Source organism: Protomyctophum bolini (assembly GCF_963924005.1).
Source record: "Protomyctophum bolini genome assembly, chromosome: 3".
NCBI lineage: Eukaryota > Metazoa > Chordata > Actinopteri > Myctophiformes > Myctophidae > Protomyctophum > Protomyctophum bolini.
In genome coordinates, this window is record NC_137864.1 from 35,264,522 (window position 1) to 35,284,258 (window position 19,737).

At 40.0% G+C, this 19,737-nt stretch overlaps 1 protein-coding gene across 2 annotated transcripts in view; it reads right to left on the reverse strand.

Moving 5' to 3' along the window:
- LOC308313237 (SEC14-like protein 1) overlaps positions 1–19,223 on the reverse strand; it is a 39,684-nt gene extending 20,461 nt beyond the window's left edge. For both annotated transcript variants that reach the window (XM_080760240.1, XM_080760239.1), the window contains exons 1-2: positions 18,880–19,223; positions 16,746–16,835 (exon numbers count right to left, since the gene is read on the reverse strand). In XM_080760240.1, the coding sequence (XP_080616366.1) occupies positions 16,746–16,808 (63 nt within the window). In that variant the 5' untranslated portion in view covers positions 16,809–16,835; positions 18,880–19,223. The remainder of the gene's footprint in view (positions 1–16,745; positions 16,836–18,879) is intronic.
- Positions 19,224–19,737: the final 514 nt, after the last annotated feature.

Genomic DNA, 19,737 nt, shown 5'->3' on the forward strand with positions numbered 1-19,737 from the left:
TGGAAAGTCTAAAACAACAGACAGAAGTGGTCTGCTGAGGGTGAATAGGGTTAAGAATTTCTATCCGGTGTGGGAGACCAAACTCTGCAGATAGTTAGTTGTATTTTCTCCCACATTTAGCAGTTAAGTTATGTTTATAATTCCTCCCCACACACATTTCTGTATGTTGTCACTGCTGTTGCCAGTGAGGAGCCCCCAACGGGAGGACGTAGTCTACATTCCACTCCTCCTGCCCAACACTCCCTGGTGACAGGTGCCGGCCCAGCCTAAGTACATGCAGTGACCAACAACAACCTCTGCAGTCCACACCAGGCTTCCCTCCCCCAAACACGAGCCAATAGGGTTTGTATAGACACTCGACAAACCTGGTTTCACCACAGTGGATCATGAGGCCTTTTCTAAAGTTTAGAAATTACTGTGAAACTCTTTGACTGAACGTCAAACATTGTGTAGTAAATTAGTAATGCAATCTGAGACTGCAATGCTGAGAAGGATACAGAGTGAGGGAACAACAAAAGACAGTGCAAAACCACCACTTTCATCAAAGGGAAAACAGAGCATGCTGTATTACTGTACACAGTGTGCGACTGAATCAGTGTTGTTTTTGGCAGCAAATTTAGATTTTAGTTTTAGTCCTAGTCTTTTGAATAGTTTAAATTTAGTTTTTTGTCAGTAATTTTAGTCACCTGAAATGTTTTAGTGTTAGTCGACTAAATGTCATGCGATTTTAGTCAACTAAATCTACAGTTGATTCAGTCGACTAAAATGTATTTTGGCGGGCCTTGATGCCGTCGTAATGACTGGTTTTTTTTTCACTTGCTGAAAATAGCCAACCTACAAGCCCACAACGTGTCACAGGGCGACACGTTGTGAGCTTGTAGATCTGTTATTTTCAGCATGCAACCAAGTGTAAAATGACTTATACTGGATCTCTTGTCCACTAGTCCCTTCCTGACATTTGAGTCTAGTTTTTATTTGTTGACGAAATCGTCAGTATATTTAGTCTTAGTTTTAGTCATCATAGCTTAGTTTTTGCCAGTGGAAAAAGGTAGTCGAATATTTTTCGTCTAGTTTTAGTCGACGAAAACAACACTGGACTGAATGCAGAAACTCTCTTTCAGAGGAGAGAGGAGAAAAGAGGGAGAGAGTTCTCAGGGGGGGGGGGGGAGTTGGGGTTGGCTGAGCTCAGTTGAGGCCTTAGTTATAAACTATATTGTTCAGGTCCTGCATGTGGAAACTATAACAGGACAGCAATACTGCCACATAAAGATGGTGCAAACAATTAAGCAGGAGCAACCTACAGTACAGTATCCCACACACCTTTGCGTCCGTCAACAGCACATTTATATTGAGTGGGACTGGGACATACATGTCACTGTACTTAGCAATGGTTTTATTTGTATTGTAAATTAACTTAATTTAGCATTTACAAGAGGGTTTGGACTGTTTAGTATGGGAGCAGTATCAGCAGCGGGATACTTTTGTGCCATTAGTAGGCAGTCAGCAGGGTACAGCAGTTTCTGACATACCAGTGCCAGGGCTATTGAGCCACTGACTCCATGCCCTCTGCCCACTGGCTGGGTGAATGCTGAGCTCTGTTGTTCAGTGCCTGACACTCGTCTAGAACACAGGGCCCGTCCTTTGTAGTTTGTACAGCAGTCAGTCAGCACTACAGCACTGACTGTAAACATCAGCTGTCCATCAAAACAAACCTTGATCAACAACAAAGCACCAGCTCAACCACGCAAGTCCCACAGCATCCCCCAAACGTAATATGGTAAACAATATAGTTTTGGAATGTTGAGAGCTCTGTGTTGGTGAAAAGGGGGAAAAAACCTGATGGTCTGAAAGGATTCATTGTATTATATCAATGATGAATCAAATATAAAATTCCCCTCGCCAAAAAACGATGTTAAAATTAGCCCGAGTTGCATCTTTGAAAACAGCCAATTGTTTTTAAATGGGGTGAAAAACAGGAAGCCGAGTAAAGGTCATCTTTCCAGGCTATTCTTCACAGGGAAATGGATAGGCATGCTGCTTTGTTCAGTTAATAGACACTTGATGACACATGATTGGCATTCAAAATGTTTTTGATTACAATGTTGCTTTGATAACAGACATTGTTGCAATCAATTTCTGCAATGTTATTCCAATATTGGCACTGAACACATTTGAAATGAGAGAAAATCTTTCAGAGAATTACTTTTACCAATCCCCATAACGCAATGTGTACAGCAGGCTGTGCAGGTAGATCACATGACATGCACCCTTAAAGAATATATTATTTAAAAAAGGGCAAGCGAGCTCAAACCCACAAACATTTTGGTTTTAAGATGTTGATATTGATTTTGTATTCATCTTTAGGGCCCTAAAAAGCACTAGTGTCTATTTAAAACACAAAGTGTTTTTTGACTGTATTCATCCTTAGAGCACCAAATCACAACCTTAGAAAGCATGAGTGTCTATTTCAAACACAAAGTGTTTTTGACTGGGGAGTCATATTTTGACAGCAGAAACTGCCTGTCATAATTTCACCCTCCTCCCTATGTAATTATTGGACAGTATTAAAATTGCTTTGCCAGTGAGATGTAGGTTGCAAGTATATCCCACTATATAGAGCTGTGCAGCTCCAAGAGAACCAACTTCAAGCACAAATATTGGTTTCCCCATCATGCATAAGGGGTAGTCATTCTAATTTCAAGTTCACAGCTAAACCACCTTACTCAATTGAGTGGTTTGTTTACACCGAGGTTCCTTACAGTTACAACCTATGCAGGATATCTCCACCTTGCTCCAACAGGATCTGACCCACAATCAAAGGTCTGAGGGTTGATCCTGACTGAGTCACAATTTAAAGTATGGTTCTCCACTCGTGACAAGGACTGATACGGTAACACATCTGTACAGATAGCAGCTCTGTTTATATGTGCAGTAGGCCTAGAGGTCTACTTGGTACAGACACTCATGGTTAGTAGTTTTAGGGTGGTTATTTTGCCATTGGCCAACTTTCTTTTATCGCAAGAGTTTACAAATCTTGCTGCAGTGTTCGCACATTGTTGCACTTCTCCCAGTAGGTATGGGAGTTTCTTCTTTTTTTTGTCGTTGCGTCATGTTTTCAAACTTACTTTGGGTGTAATCTGTCTCTGAATTATGGTGGGCAGGTGGTTAGAAAGTGAAGCTCTGTTTGCACCACATTGTGTGTGCAGTGGGAGGGTGCATACTCTGTCTTCCCTTGAAAGCGGAGTCTGTTTTTGGCAGCCATTTCTAAACTGTGTTCACCGAAGTCTGTAACTAGTCAAGGCTTTCATAAATTATGAGTTGTTTAAGTTTAAGAAACTAAAATAAGAATTGTATAGGTAAAACCACTTAGCAGGATTGCAGGGATACATAACTTCATGTTATGTTAGTATGTGCAGTATGTACTACAGGGAAAGAGTGTTGATCTTACAGAGAGGCAGCTATACAACATCTGGCCTGCTAGAAATGTGACATGAAGCCTGGCTAGCAGCACTTTTGTTATGTAATGCAAAATTCAGAATTGCCTGTTCACTTGATGAATAGCCTATTATGAATATGAAAATAGCCACTATAGCCTACTGTCTGTCCCTTCAAAAAAAACAAAAAAAAAAACAATAAAAGGCGTAAGCCGCAAAAAAATATCTTAAAAAAAAAAAGGAGGGAAAAAAATAGCCACTATGTAACTATAACCAACCAACCAACTAAAAACACAGATTATGAAAACAGTTGCAGTAACACAACTGACTGACTCAGGACTCAAACACTATATGTAGAGTAGCCCCATGTAGTGTAGTTTAGTGGGTTGTGTAACAAGCTGACCAGAGGTCAGCCACCGCTATTTTTATCATCAGGTTTTTCTGGCATCTGGGAAAGTGGAAACATTTTGGTTGAGGGCAATAAGCAATTTCATGATTAAGATCTTAAGGACACAGAACAGCTTGTTCGTCAAGCCAAGTCAAAAACAAACAAAGCAACAACAAAGCACCCTGATATTGGTATTCGGTGGTCATGCTGATTTTTCATGACAAAACACAGTTGGACCCATCTGAAAGGAGAACTTAGCAAGCAGAAAATGAATTAATAGTACATAAGTCTATGCTTTTCAAACAAAACGTTTGAAACATTGCTACATAAGCAATGTTGTTTGACAGACAAAAGACCCAAGTCGTTATTTTAAACATTTGGCTTTAAGCAAAGAAACGTTCTTTCTTGCACACATTAAACACATTTAAAGTAATGTATCTGCCAATACTAAGAGCATTTTCACAATCATTCTAATATACAGAATAGGGGAAACTGTTGTGCCGTTCTTTGTCCTGCATGGGTTGACTGCAGGTGCATTGTCTCGATATACGAAAACTGGCAGAAAAAGTCTTGCTGGCCACATAAATAGTTTCACCACCTGAGCTAAGCTAGAGCCCTATAAGAGCAACTTGTTTGTCTGTGATCCACTTATATAGCACTGACGAAGGTCCCAGGACCGAAATATTTGCTAGTTTAAACCTCACTTTGAGGCAGCCCAGAGCACTTACAGTGCAGTGAATTATAATAAATAAATTATATTTTCTTAAGTCTCTGTCTAATGAGTCTTCCTTAACCATTTATGCAGCAGGCATAAGTCTTTTCCAATAATAGTGAATAAAAAAAATAAAAAGATGATGTAGCTATTTTTCTAAAGGTATTGTGTAGAAAGATAAACAGGCATGGCCATTTGTTAAATGTAATATTGCACTAAAGATTTAGCCAAGTATTTTAAGCATTTAAATGTTTAAATATTGATAAATGAGGCGCACCCCATTGTCAGAGATATGGCTCCAAACAAAGGCATCAACCTGTTAGGGAATCATTAGGGGGTTTGGGATCACACATTAGCCCGGTCACATACACCACGGTCAAGTGGTTAAGAAGCAATTGAACATTGTCTAGTAGTTTCAGCATGCCAATACAAGATTGGATTGGCTGCCCTGGGTCACTTTCATTCAACACCAAGATATTAGGATACTGCATACTCTCTGAACTAATACTCAGGATGAGACCACATTTCAGGGCAATATGCTAGCGTTGTTATAACTGAACGTAACTGGAGGGGATCAAAATGTAGCTCACATGCTGTTGAATACATTAGATTTAGGTAGCAATGGTCATTGAAGTGCCACCACCAATATTTTTTAATTTATGGAACAAAAATAAACAACCTGCAAATACTTAAAATAAAACTAAACATGATAGAGAAATCTTGTTGATTATGACCTTGCCAGACCAGATTATGAATTTGATTATTGTCAGAGCTGGATTTGAGGTGAGAAATTCCTCCACATTTTCATTTCAGAGAGAAAAAGTAAAACGCAATAAACCCAAAAACTGGGTCATCATGTGAGTGTTGGGACAGAGAGGGAGTAATGTTACCGAGCACTGAGCAGACAGCAGGAGACTGTTGGGGTTCCACTGACTGACTCTAATGCAGAGAGGAGAAGAACAACTGGCAGAAATGTGTTTTTCTTTAAGAACAGACTACATTCAGGCTGAACAGTTCACAAGGCTGAAATACATGAAGCTTTTCCATTGGGAAAAGATCCTAAGTATAATGCATCTTGTGCCTCAAACTCCCTGTTCTAAATGGAAGGAAAAATTCCCACCAACCTTTAAATCTTGTGTTAATTAATGATGTTCTACATCATTTGACATTGGAGAAGATTCGCTACTCCACAAGAGGGTAGGTACGCTGGTGCTTTAAAATTTTACACCATTTGGCAACCTTTTTTAACATATATTGAGAGGATGAATGTGGCTGACATCAACATTCCTTAATAACTCATTACACTGACCCTACTGTAATTGTTTTTATTTTATTTTACTTTTTATTTAATTTTATATATATATATATATATATATATATATATATATATATATATATATAATTTTGTTAATGTTATTATTTGTTTGCACATTGTGTTCAATATTTGATTCATGTCTTCTATATTTGAATATGATTGTATGTGCCTTTTATTTCATTGTTAATGGTACAAGATACCGGGGTTGTGGCTGGAACTCTGGGGGGAGGGAGGGAGGGGTAAAAAAGTTCAACAATTTTTGTATGCTATTTTTGACTCATATGTGACTTCAAAATTAATAAAGAAACCTTGATCAAAAAGCTCCCTGTTCACTGTAGCCGGGCCAACCAGTTACACAGCTTTAGACTGCAACCCGACAGGGACACAAGGACACAATGGATTGGAAAGTTTTTAAAAGAAGCAGCTAGAGCAGTGCAGGGCGTTATAACACCAATAGAACATAATGCCTACGTTGTACAGCTGCACCATAGCTCTCTCAGTATACTCAACGTGGCAATGAAATCAGAGTAGAATACAAAATCACAGCATTCAAGAACACAAAGCATGAAGCAGAATAACAAGAAAATGTTAAATTAAACGTTCTGATTAATGATAGTGTTCATTATAGAGATAAAGATAAGACAAAACAACTGTATCTTGGAAATGGGTGCAGTTGTTTCGCAGTCACTCTGGATCAGGGTCTACTCTGCCAAATGCAGACATTAAAATAGGGTGCATTTTGCATCCCAAAACGCAGTTTATAGTTAAGGGACGCAATAAAACAACGACCTCTGCATCCACAGGATGGACTACTATACTATTTTTAAATTCTAGTTTATTTTGCTAGCTTTAGTTATAATAATCATTTCTTCTTCTGTTTTCTACATGAATATAACCACATTATGTAACCATATAAAATGAAAAGGTAGTTAAATGCTGCAATTTGTAAAAAAAAAATTGGCTAAATATGACTCCTAACGTCGTTGAAGTAGGACTCATAAAATGTCCCTGGGACTCATCTAAATTTCTAAAAGACCATCCCTGCATCCCAGGACTTATTACATTGAAAACCTATTTACATCACTGTTGGAGGCCTTGAGGGCCTGACTCTGTGATCCTGATATGTAAAAGGTAGAGTGTGATGGAGGAAAACAAATGATTATGTCTCATCGTGGGACCAGTTACAGGTAGGCAGGATGCAAACAGATGCAAATCCAGTCACGCAGATTTCATCAGATCATTGCATTGATGCAGTGAATGTGAATGTGCCTGCAACACAAACTTGGATTTGAATCCAGTGTCACTGTATTTCTGTGTTGATTTCTCTTGTTAACATGCTAGATAGGTCAAGGTATGACCCACTTGCAGACTCTTTCATTTGTCCTTCGATCTGCTATGAGTGTTGAGAACCCCTGCTATAGAGCAGCTCAATTCAGTAGAAGTGTCTAGTAGTGACAACACTGAGTTATGAGAATCTGTATAAATCATATCCTCACTTACAACAAATTAAATTATTAGTAATGATGCTAAATGCTGCAGCGGCTTCATTGAGCAACTAATTTGTTCCAGGAAAGCTTGCATCAAAGCTAGCAAGCAATGAACAATGGATGGCAGCGAGGAGAGGATGTGTTCATAAGGTCGTCCAACCAAGCAAGTATGTGAATGCAGTCATACAGCTCAGGTTGAGGTTGTATGCCTAACTTACATTTCATCGAACAATGGTGTGGCTAAACCTAAAACAAACAGATTTTCAAGCAAGACCTATGATAGACAAATTAGAAATTAGGCTTAAAAAAAAAAAAAAGATCAAAAGTGTAGGTTACTGGTCAAAACAAAATAATTAAAGAAAAGTAATAGTAAAAGGAACACAGTGTCAAGCATGTACAGGAATATATATCAAGTCTCCTCCATTCACGTCACCTCCTAGTACATTCCCTATTTCTATAGTATGAGTCACTACACACACTGCTGAGGCAGACCTTACAATATGGATGCAAATATACACTACAGGTCATTGTATAAGTGGGTAGGCATGTGCACACATTGTGCGTATGTGCGTGTCACCACAGAGCCAAGGAGAGTGGGGGAGGGATGTCACTGTGGCAGCATCTCGACCTTGCAGAGAGAGAGAGAGAGAGAGAGAGAGAGAGAGACCGAGAGAGTGTGTCCTTAAACCAGAATGAATTCAGCGGCAGAATCATTATGCGGTTTCCCTGAGCCACACGGAACCAGGGCATCATGTACAATCTTAAATGATGATTTTATATTGCCTACAACTCATAGCCATTTAACAGCCATGAAACATTCTTGCATTTCATGTCAGTGGCTTTGAAAATAATTGAGATGTTGATGCAATATGCTGAATTAATGCAATATGCCAACAATGTTCTATGAAAACATCCAATCATTCTTAATAAGCGAGATCTAACAAAAATAATTAGGTTTAAGATTTCCGTTAACATCTTGCAGTGCTGCATAGTTAAAGTCACGGTCGGCTTGATCAATGCAGCTCCTAGCAGCCTGCAGAAAGATACAGTATATCCTTCTCCCACTGCAGTCCATTATTAGACCGGTCACAATTATTACATAATCATCTAATCGTAATTATTTGAGATAATCACAATCATTTTTTGCATAATTGGCAATCGTTCCCATGTTGGAAAATAACTATTAAAGGTGTCAGTGATTTCTTATGTGTCAGTGATTTGTATGTATATTTACTTTATGTCATCTCTGCCTGTGCAATTTGTGATTACGTAGCCTAAAAGGCAAACAGAAATACAAATTGTAATGTTCCAATGTTCAATGAAAAAACCCCAATTAAATCGTTAATTGCAATTATGTGTGACAATTAATCGTCAACTTAAATGTGTGACAGCCCTAGAAATGTCTCTTTCTTCGTAGACAGTGTGTGCTGCAATAAGTGAATTGATATAGCAGGAGTTGCCCAGAGAAATTCATTGATTCATAAAATTTGAGCGAAGATTCTCAACCAGAATCTAAAGAGACAAATAATGAGAAAGTGAGTAATAATCACATTAATCAATCACTAACCATCACCTAGGTAAAAATATAGATGCTAGGATTAACAAATTGCTTAGAATGTGGCAGTATTTTAGAGGTACGAGTGATGCAAGAGGCTTATGTGCAGATTAAGAGCAACAATGGGGTAAAGCACGTCAGGGCCATGCAGAGAACTGGGCTGTCAAGCCTTAACCAGGCCTGAGTAGAAGTGGGTCAGGACATGGTTTGTCAATTAACATGTAAGCCTGGCATACGCAGAACTACTCATTCCTGAGCTGTGGGGAGTCAAATTAGACTAAAAATATCAATCAATGCACAAATGTATTTTGAAATGTATTATTTACATCTTCCGTGTGTGACCTATATTAACTGACAGGAATGGGAGGTACTAACTAAGGACCTGAACTAGTTTAGCAAAAAACTAAGTCTGTTTCTGGGCATCAATCTTTTAGCAGCAGGTGTGCCCTATGGTCTTAATTGTTGCACCGGGGACAAGGGGACAACTTTGTGTTTACAAACAGCAACCGATAAATCCAAATTGTTCTTACCTTACCTTTAAGTAAGTGATTATAATCTTAGCCAGAACTTCATCAACTAAATCATCAAGTAGACTAGTAGAGTAATAAGGCATATATAGGAATTTGTCTTGGTGATATTGGTACAGACGTAACAAACAATACACAATGACATTTCACAATTAAAATTATTCCATGGATAGAGGACAGCCTTGTCATACCTTCCATTTTCATGAGTTCATGGGCTTGTTACACAGCTGTAAAACAGTTATAAAATGGGGCTTTAGTGATCAACTATAGCAAAAAGAGTCCATCTATAAGCTCACAATGGGTTTTTTGCCATTTAAAAATATATATAATTTGCCTACAATGCCTATGATGATGTTTCTGAAATAGGTATGCAACCCACCCAGCAAAAAGAAACAATACAACCCAGTGCTGTGGTGCCCTGCCAAACGTTACAGGCCTCAATGTGATGAGTGTCTATTTCATTAGGCTGGCCAAAGGCCTTGTTCTCACACTGGCACCATTTCAGTGACAAACACCTGGCATGAGTTGACACTAAGGTCTCAAGTACAGTGACAACAGCACATTACAGGTTAACAGTGCTCTAATTTTACATTCCACAGACCAGAAGATAGAGCGCTCTGGCAACATTCGGGAGGTTAGACAGATATCTTGTTCTGTGTTTATAGACGGTTGCGTCACCTCTCAAACAAGTACTTGCCCGGTCAGGCGACCTGAAAGCAGTCCACCTGTCTGAAAGTTTTATTTACCTGCCAGGGGCAGGTGGGCAACCCTTAGTGTCACAGAACGCCTGCTTGGTACATAGAGGGGACAACAAAGGAGTGGACAGAGAACTGAGATCAACTCAGAAGAATAGAACGGAGAGGAGCTGAGAGATGATCCAGGAATAATGTCGATCATTATCGTCGAGTTATACCCAATTCATACTGAAACCAGCCAGTTTCATGTCCTTTGCCATGTAAAGACTTTTTCCAGTTCAACAGAGATGTGCACCACTTCAATATGAGACAGGCAAACATTTACATCTCCCAAAGTTCCGTACTGGTCTGTGTCAGTTCTCCATCAGATACAGGGGGCCCAGCTATGGACAGGAACACCTATACAGCAATCTCATCTAATTCTACTTCATTCAATAATTTAAAACATAAATTTAGGACCCACTTAATTGACCAGATTATTATAATTATATTCCTTGTATCATCTCTTCTTTTCTCTAATCATGTAGATAACCAAGTATTCTAATCATGTTGTTGTTTTTTGTTTTGTTCTTGTTTTTTTATATGTTCACTGTATTGTTTTTATACTGTGCTGAATAAATAAATACTAAAATACTACTAACTTCCTTGTACGACTGTTGACCACGTCACTTTGCCAGAACTGATTTTCAGCCAAAATAACTATGACTAGACATCCAAATTATACAAACTAAACCAACTTGTTTAAAAGTAAATTTGCCGAAGTCCAACTACTTGACACCACTTGTACTGACGGTTGCACTTTTTTACAGTACCACCTTGTATGTTTCTGCATAAAGAGGAGGCTGTTTCTTCTGGCACTGGGGTGCCAGAAGACGAAACGGATATTATTATGAAATCTGTAACGATGTCACTCGTTGGCAGACGGCAGTCGAGTGACTAGACAGGGGCGGGGGGGCTAAGCTGAATAAGTGGCTAATCTCTGCCACTGGCTTTCTTTTAGCCCCTAATTATCTTGCCTGTTCACAGTCTTGCCCATGTGTCACACAATTAAATTCTACTCCCCAACTTACTGTCACCGCATAGATTTTAATATCAGGTCACTCATCTGGGCACTTTTGTAAACACCATTATTAAATAATGCGTTCCAGCATTAAAAAGGGCTTTACCAACGACATGACATCAAGTCAACAAATCCACTTGATTTTGAAAATAAATAAAAAGAAAATGAGTGGTGCGTCTGTGACAGTGTATAGTCAGGGTATGCTATATGTAAAGCCATAATTGTCCTGGAGAATGATGGTGGTAAAGAGGATTTGACTAAGAAGTACATTTCCGCTATTGTTGATAATACCCAGATGTCAGTCAGGCATCACACTGGCATGGAACGCTCTGTTTTTTCAGTCCTAGTATTTAGACTCAGGAACTTTACCCATTTCTCCCGCAATGGATTACAATGAGCACATATCTTTCTGTATGGTGTTGGCTTTCAGTCACTCAAGACGCCCCAGCTGTTTTACTGTACAATCAACACCAGGTTGATTTTTTTCCTCCACCGATGGTGAAGTCTCCTGCGTCAGTGGATGCATTCCACCATGACTTTTCTCCTGGGAACTGAGATAATAGTTTGAACTTTGAATGATTGGTTGTGTTTTTTACATTCCTCTGTTACTCCCTGAGGAGCTGTCGATCATGGGTTATGCAAGCATACTACTGCAGTAATAGCAACAACAGAATAGAGTACACTTCCTGTTATTGAGACATGCCGGGTGATGTCGAGGGGCAGTGGCGACTGGGTTGGGAGAGGGTGGGTGAGTTGGGCAGGGCCTGTCGATAACCACATTGTTGCTGGACTTCCTTCCGATCGCTCCCTCTTAAAAATATATTAAAAAGGTCAACTTCCTCGACAGATTAGATGATTATTAAAGAGTAAAGACCGGAGTCATTTGCATGCTTGCATGCATTTATTTCACTGTTCCTTCATTTTGGGTTGTGCATTATACTGTAGATCCCACATACTACTTGTCTTAGGCTATAGTCGAACACTTAAAATGTGCACTGAAGTGAGGTTAACAGGGGGAACAAATCCAGTCCAATTTTTATTTTAAGAATTACATAACTACAATTTAGGTTAGAAAATCAACTGGCAATTTAATTTCCCCTCCGGCTGAAAAGCTACTGAGAAGCAGTCAAACTGAATTGAATTATTGGATTCATTCTAATATTGGCCTTGAGTACACTAGTTCATAAAGACCTTAGACAGAGTATATACAGTATGAATAGAGACGGCACAGGATATCTCCTCCCATCCACTTGCATTAAGTTGCTCAAAAGCGCATGAGGCGATTTCACTCAGGAACAGAGTGTATTCTGGGATGGATTTGCCCCAAACTCATGAACGCACTGGCCGTTGACTATCATTGCACGCGTTCACGTATGAAACAGCGGCGTTCACGTATGAAACAGCGTTCACGAGTCATCATGAACGTGCACAATGATAGTCAACAGACCAGCGCGTTCATGAGTTTGGCCCAGCGCTGCAATACCAAATTCGGCCACTATGTCCACTCCGGGTGCCGTCTCTATTCATATATACTCTAAGATAAAGACTCTTCAGACTCCATCTTAGCCCGCAGCACTTGCTGTAGCACTTGCACTAGCCTCTGTGACCTTACAGGCATATGCAAAGGCTAAACTTATGTAATTTAGATATAGCATATATGTGGACATAGCACTCTAGTCTAGTGTATACTCAGTTTCATTGTATAGATATTCCATCTATTCCAGTGACAGCCATGTTAGATATACATTGAAATCATTCTCTAGTGTAGGTTAGTGAACAGAGCAGCTCTTTCAGTTCAAAGAGAGACAGAGTGCATTTCATCTAGACGGGAGGAATGCGTTTAGAGAAGTGAAGAACTGACAGATTTCCAAACAACAGAGTAAAGAGAGGGAGAACACCAAATTCCTCAAAGAGAAAACGTCAAACATAATCCCCCAACATAAGAAAGAGAGAAGTCATTACTGGAAAATATCTAGGACACCTTTAAACAGGAAATGACGAATGACAATTAAAACTAAATGGCAGGCCTTCCTTCACAAATAATTCTGTCTTATATACTGTGCAGCGATAGGTTTATGTCTATGGTCTAAAGTTATTTCAGCTCAACAACTCGCAAAGAAAGGTTGCGCTGTGAAATTGTCATCATTGACTCACAATTGAGGAAGTAAAGGGGAAATTCTTAAGCAATTCTCAAAAAAAGTAAGTGACACACCATTTCCATAGAGTTTCAATAATGAGAACGAGAAAGTGTTGTGACACACCATCCACCATGATGTCTCTCCACTGGAGTCAGTGTCTGCAAAAATAGTTTTTTCCCCGCAGTGAGGGCCACAAGACAGGACAGAACCTGTGAGGCTGTGAACCTCTGCTCCTGGCACATTAATTTAGTCACCTGCTAATTAGCCTACTGGTTCTCAACAGATTGCGAGTCAATCGTTATTTCATGCTATTTTTGACCAAGTGCAACAGACAGTCTGTGTTGAAACGTTCCCTCATCTGTATCTTCTGTTCTATTTAATGAGAGCTATAATGGGCCCATTGCACCCAAACCAAATGGATTCCATCCACAAAGCTTGTGTGACAGAAGTGACTAGTGAGTGAGCTTAGAGCCCATAGTGAGGGTGCCAGGGTGGTTGGTGATTTACTATTCTTGCCGTTCTCTACCCTCAGGATAGCCCCAGGTGTAACAATCCAGAGCCTCCTATTTATAGACATGTAAATCTAGCCTACGGTAAGGGGATATATTATATAACGTTCCCATTTCCCCCATCAGTCCAGGTGAAGAAAGTCGATTTTCTTGTTAGCAGCACCTGTCTACAATCGAATGTGTGCCGTTTGGAAATTAAACACTGAGGGCTGTATTTTGCGTGTCTTAAGTACCAGGTCTTATTACTTAACTTAAGACCTGGAGGTATGATCAATGCCATTTGGCTATTCTGAGTGGCCAAAGAGCATTGACCACGCCTCCAGGTCTTAAGTTAAGTAATAAGACCTGGTACTTAAGACACGCAAAATACAGCCCTGAGTGTTCAATGTTAAACCAGTCAATCTAGCCAGGAGCCATTCTATTCAAAATGTGGAGTGCAAATAGTTTACACGTACACTGTCTGACATAGACAAACCGATATCATGCAATGGATTAATGCTTTGTGTATAGTAATTGATTCTGCATGTTTCAATTGCTTGTTTTAATCACAGCTCATCAGGCTAACTTTCACACTCACTATAAGTCTAACTGATAGGCCAGATGAGGTCAAAACATTCATGATTACTGGACTAATAGAGCATGAATTCATTATGCAGATGTCCTATCATGTCAAAGAAACTTTTAGTATATTTTTCTGTAAAACATATTTAAGGGTCTGGGTGCTCAGAAAGGGACGGAAAATGTACAACAGAGAAAATAAACAAGACACTTCTGGTAAAAGAAAAGAGTGCCTTGTTTAGTTTTTTCCTTTGTTGTATATAATTCTGTTTTATTTATTTTTCACTTTTCCTATCATTGTCTGAACAGATTCAATCATAGAGTATTATCATGTAGTAATCTATATTTATAAGCTATGATAACTAGACTAATAGCTTTGGTTTCATTCACAGTACAGGGCATTAATGTAGAGACAAACTAAAAGGATGATTCTTGTACAAAACTGATGAAAGCTTTTATTAACTCTAGTCTAGTTCATTAAATGGGGGGGGGGGGCGGTTTGGCCACAGACTGGCCTTCTTCATCTGGGCATGAGAGCATACAATGTCTACATCTACTAGAATCTGTGACCAAGGAGAATTGGCATTTTCTGAAAAAACTGACACAAGTAAGACCTCCTAAACTATAAACTTTCTTCATACCACTGTGCAAAAGAGACCTTCTAGTAGCGGTGTGTGACACAACTATGCCACTGATATGTTAGTGCCACTCAAGAACAGTTAAGCATTCATTCTCCACTCAGCTCCCAGTACCAGCAGCATCAAGAAGTCATTGTAGCGAGGTGAGAGGGTTTTTTCCCACACAAATTGGTTCTAAGAATATACCAGGAGAGTCTGGAGACTCCATGACATCCTTTCCATCTACCAGGCAGCACTATAGGACTGATAAGAATTGGTGAGAGTCTAGGAATTAAGGGAAAAGAAAAGATGGGTGAAGGGAATGGGAAAAAAGACAAAATGACTAGGCTATTTAAAACAAAGACAGGAGAAGGAAATTTTCTATTGCTGCACCCTTCACACTCGGGTACATAGTGTACCCACACAGAGAATAGAAGTAGCTGAGTCAACGTTCACCAAAAGCCTGACCTAGCACAGAATCTTTAACGCCACAAGTGGACTACGGCCGCCCAACGCTGTGGAACCACTGTTCAATATAAGAGCCTGGTCGATGCAGGTGGGGGTTGAGTGCACAAGGGGCACACACCTCACTCAACTCAGGGGTTGAGTGCACAGGGGGCACACACCTCACTCAACAATGTTCATGGCTGTCATGATGACCCTGGGTTAAGATCCAGCTGGATGCATGTTAGATGGTACAGAATTAATTTGTGTGTCCTCGACACGACAGAGGAGGAAGGAGCGGAGGAAAGCCAGTTCATCCAAGCGAGCATGCACGCTGCTAGTTTCCATGTTTACATTGCAAGCAACTCGAGAAACCAGTTTGCACTGCAGACGTACACTTTTTCATATGAACAAAAACCCACCAGCTGATATCGTTCAGGCGAGCCAGGTTTTGACGATCTGATTCTCAGACATTTTCGATATTTGAAAGAGGCTTTTAACTGTTGAACTTTCACCTCCCGTATCTGTCAGAAGTCAATGATGTGGCCATCATCAATGCTATATGTCCTGGCTATGACAAAAACACCAATTAGCTCATAGCAAACTGCCCTAAAGTAGGCCTACACAATGTGGGGGGGGGGGGTGATGTAAATAGGTTTTCAATGTAATGAGTCCCGAGATGCAGGGATGGTCTATTAGATGAGTCTCAGGGACATTTTATGAGGTCCACTTCAACAACGTACATTTTTTACAAATTGCAGCAATTAACTCCCATTTCATTTTATATGGTTATAATGTGGTTATATTCATGTAGAAAACAGAATAAGAAATCATTATTATAACTAAAGCTAGCAAAATAAACTAGAATAAAAAACAGTGCATCCCGTAGATGCAGAGGTTGTTGTTTTATTGCGTCCCTTAACTATGAACTGCGTTTTGGGATGCAAAATGCTCCCAATTTTAATCTTTTGGGGGTGAACAAATGGACATGGAAGGATCCAATTAAACCCATTTGTACACTCAGAATTAAATGAACACTGAGGATTTTACTGTAGTCGATACTGTGTCGATTACACAGTAATGTCTTAACACAGGATGACATGCCTGCACTACAGACTGGGGTCTGTCCACAGCAGTGGCACTTGCCTCTGTCAGAGAAAATCGCACACTGCTCAATCAATTCTTTCTGAAGGTGGTCTCTCTGAACCGCCCACACATCATGATTACATAACTCCCCATTTGTGCCATGCATTAATATTCATGTAGTAGAGGTCAGAACTCTGCATACAGGTAAACACACACTTACCAGCATCACAAGCTCAAATCGATGCTTGTACACCCGTACAGGTGACTGGTACTTCTGCACCATGGTGGGGATTACGATGGCACCAACAACCTAGAGTTAAACAGAAAACAGTGAGAGATAGAAAACAAATGGCTTTTGACTGTATGCTCATTTTTTGAATAATTTAAGCTTTGGTGGGAAAGAGATAGATGGTGATCTACTGTATTTGACTGGGTGCCAAAACCTGTGTGAAGTGAGGGGCACTCTTATCATCTTACAACATCGAGGAGGGAATTCGGTATAGCTTGGAGCAGCTATAAATGTTCTAACTCATGTTGCTATGATTAGGTGATGTAATGATGATGTAGTGGCCCTCTCCATCGTCAAAGTTTCCCACCCCTGGGCAACTTTGACGATGGAGAGGGCCACTATATTTCCACACTCACTCCAGAGGGCCACATTGCATATTACTGTTGTAGCAAAAATAGCCGATCTACAAGCTCAAAACGCGTCGCAGTGCGATGCGTTTTGAGCTTTTCATTTAATTTCAAATGCATTTTGTTATAGTTATGTTTATGAACTAAATACAAATACCGGGTCGCATTACGTGATGGTGTGGGCCGCATGTGGCACCCGGGCCGCCAGTTGCCCATGTATGATGTAAAACAAACGGTGTCAAACAAACTTCTCTTTATTGTTAATGGCATTTAATGTTTGTGTTAGGGACAAGATGACGTACATTTTCCCTTCATTGTCAATGGCGTTTTTAAAACAAACATTGAACTAAAGACAAACATTAAACCTGTATATAGGAGGGGCTACCGCCCCTCAATAACAGCAACATCACTGTGGCTGAGTCTGGACGCACACTCTCCCTTAGCTCTGGTCCATAGCTCTAATGCGTTGCATGGACCAGAGATAAGTCTCCCTGTGTGCTTGACATGTAATTTAGGTAAAGGTGTGATTGGGATGTCTGTTTAGAAGCTTGTGTGCGTGTGCCAGAAGCCTAATACTAGCACTATACGAAGCTGCCCGTGTGCTGATAACTAATATACTATGTTGGGAGCTGTCCTGACTCCTGAGCCATGGTCTTGGATCCATGTCCCATTGATCAATGGATGCAGTCCCCCATTCATCAAAGACTACGCACAGGGAGCACTGCAATGGTATTTCACTGCCAGAAAAACAGGGGTTGAACTAGGCAAGGCAAACTGTCAATTCTAATGGAGAAGTCGTGTTAAGACAAGCACAAATATGGGAAAACAAAACTACAGTCAAGTAGATCAATGTACAAAATCTTGTGAGGTCAGAGCAATTAGGAAAAACATACAGTATATACTATGATTATAATTACTGGTCTGTAGATAAATTCCAATTGACTGAATGAAATACAGTCAAATTAATGGCAGAATGACCATGTTCAATCAGCAGTGCATTCACTTGCCCACCTAAAAACACACAGCAGAAGCTAGAAAAGAGGACCTGCCTGAATGAATGAACAGTGTGGCACGTGTACAAGTTACAACAGTATAGGAGCGTTCTAGATGTTTTTTTAAATGTTCCAACCAAACCGTGTGAATGGGATGCCTTAAGGAGGGCATGGCTGTCATTCCAGGTAAATGTATACAGAGCCCAAATGTGAGCCAAGCTTAAACTAAATGTATGACAAGAAGTCAAGGACAAGCTCTTTTATAGTTTGCACAGGATAGCATATGCTGATGCATGAATTTATGTTTTATAGCCTATAGTTTATACAACTCCCGCAGCTGCTGCAGTAGGATGGATGATGCTCTGATGCTCTTAACGCTACAGAATTATTTCACAAGGGATCATCAGGTAAGCATATAGGCTACAGGAGGATCGTGTAGCTATAAACAAACTAACACGAAGGGAACACAAACACGAGTCTCTCAGTATTGTTTCTCTCTACAACGTAAATTTATATTTACCATGTTTCTGGTTCTGTAAGCAACTTCACAAACAGATCAAACAAAATGAGAACCATGTAAAGATTGTGTTCACGAAATAACTGGTGCTTATTTTTTGTCATCTGTCAGACTGTCATCAAGAAATGGGGACATTTAAGTCTTAACATCTTTCTTAACACATATCTTTCCAAGGTAAATAAATAAATAAAATAAAAACAGAGACTCACCAGGAAGCAATTTAACGGCAAAAAATAATCTTTAGTTTACACAAATTCCTTCTTCGTTGGTTCTTGTGAAAATGGTACCCGAGGTGGTATCTGTCCATTCCAAGTCCCCTAGTCGAGGCTTTCTAGTTCGCCGGGCGGTGAGCAGCCAGCACCGGGGGAGGGAGTAGCTTTGTTATGCTAAACTATTAACCTCGCGTCACCAGGCTTTACTAAACTAGTGTGTCACCAAGCCATAATATGACGAGATCATCAGCGCCTGGATTTGACTGTGAGTTATCCGCACACGGCGCACAGTAACAGAATCATAACTCGCTGGGCTTTCTCACGGCCGCCGGGGCTCAGAGTCAGATCTCTCCTGCCGTGGTGATGATGGTGGTCATAACTTTGCTCCTCCCTAGTATATATGAAGGCTCCTCCCCATTCATTTTTTTATTTTGGTAAATAAATCCCATAGCTCGGAGGGACGGCCACTGTGTTGGTGGTTGTAGGTAGCCTATAGTTGGTTGGTTGGTTGCCAGGTTTTTGATTGATTGATTGAAATATGTATTAACAGTTTGCAGAATTACAGTACATTTCAAGCACAAACTCAATACAAAGACTGTTAACTGTGAGTGGACGACCCAATTAAGCATTACACTTGTTTACAACAGGGTCCACCATGTTCAATTCATCAAAACATTTAGAGACGTACAAATAGACACTTCTATATAGTTAAAGAACAGAACAGGAATTCATCATAAAGGAAGCAAAAAGGGAAAAGAAACATACAGTGAGGGGGAAAAGGGTGGGGGGGGATTCAGATTTTACAGGGGCCAGTTTCGAATTGCAGCCGTCCGTAGGTGCCCTTTGAGAGCGGTT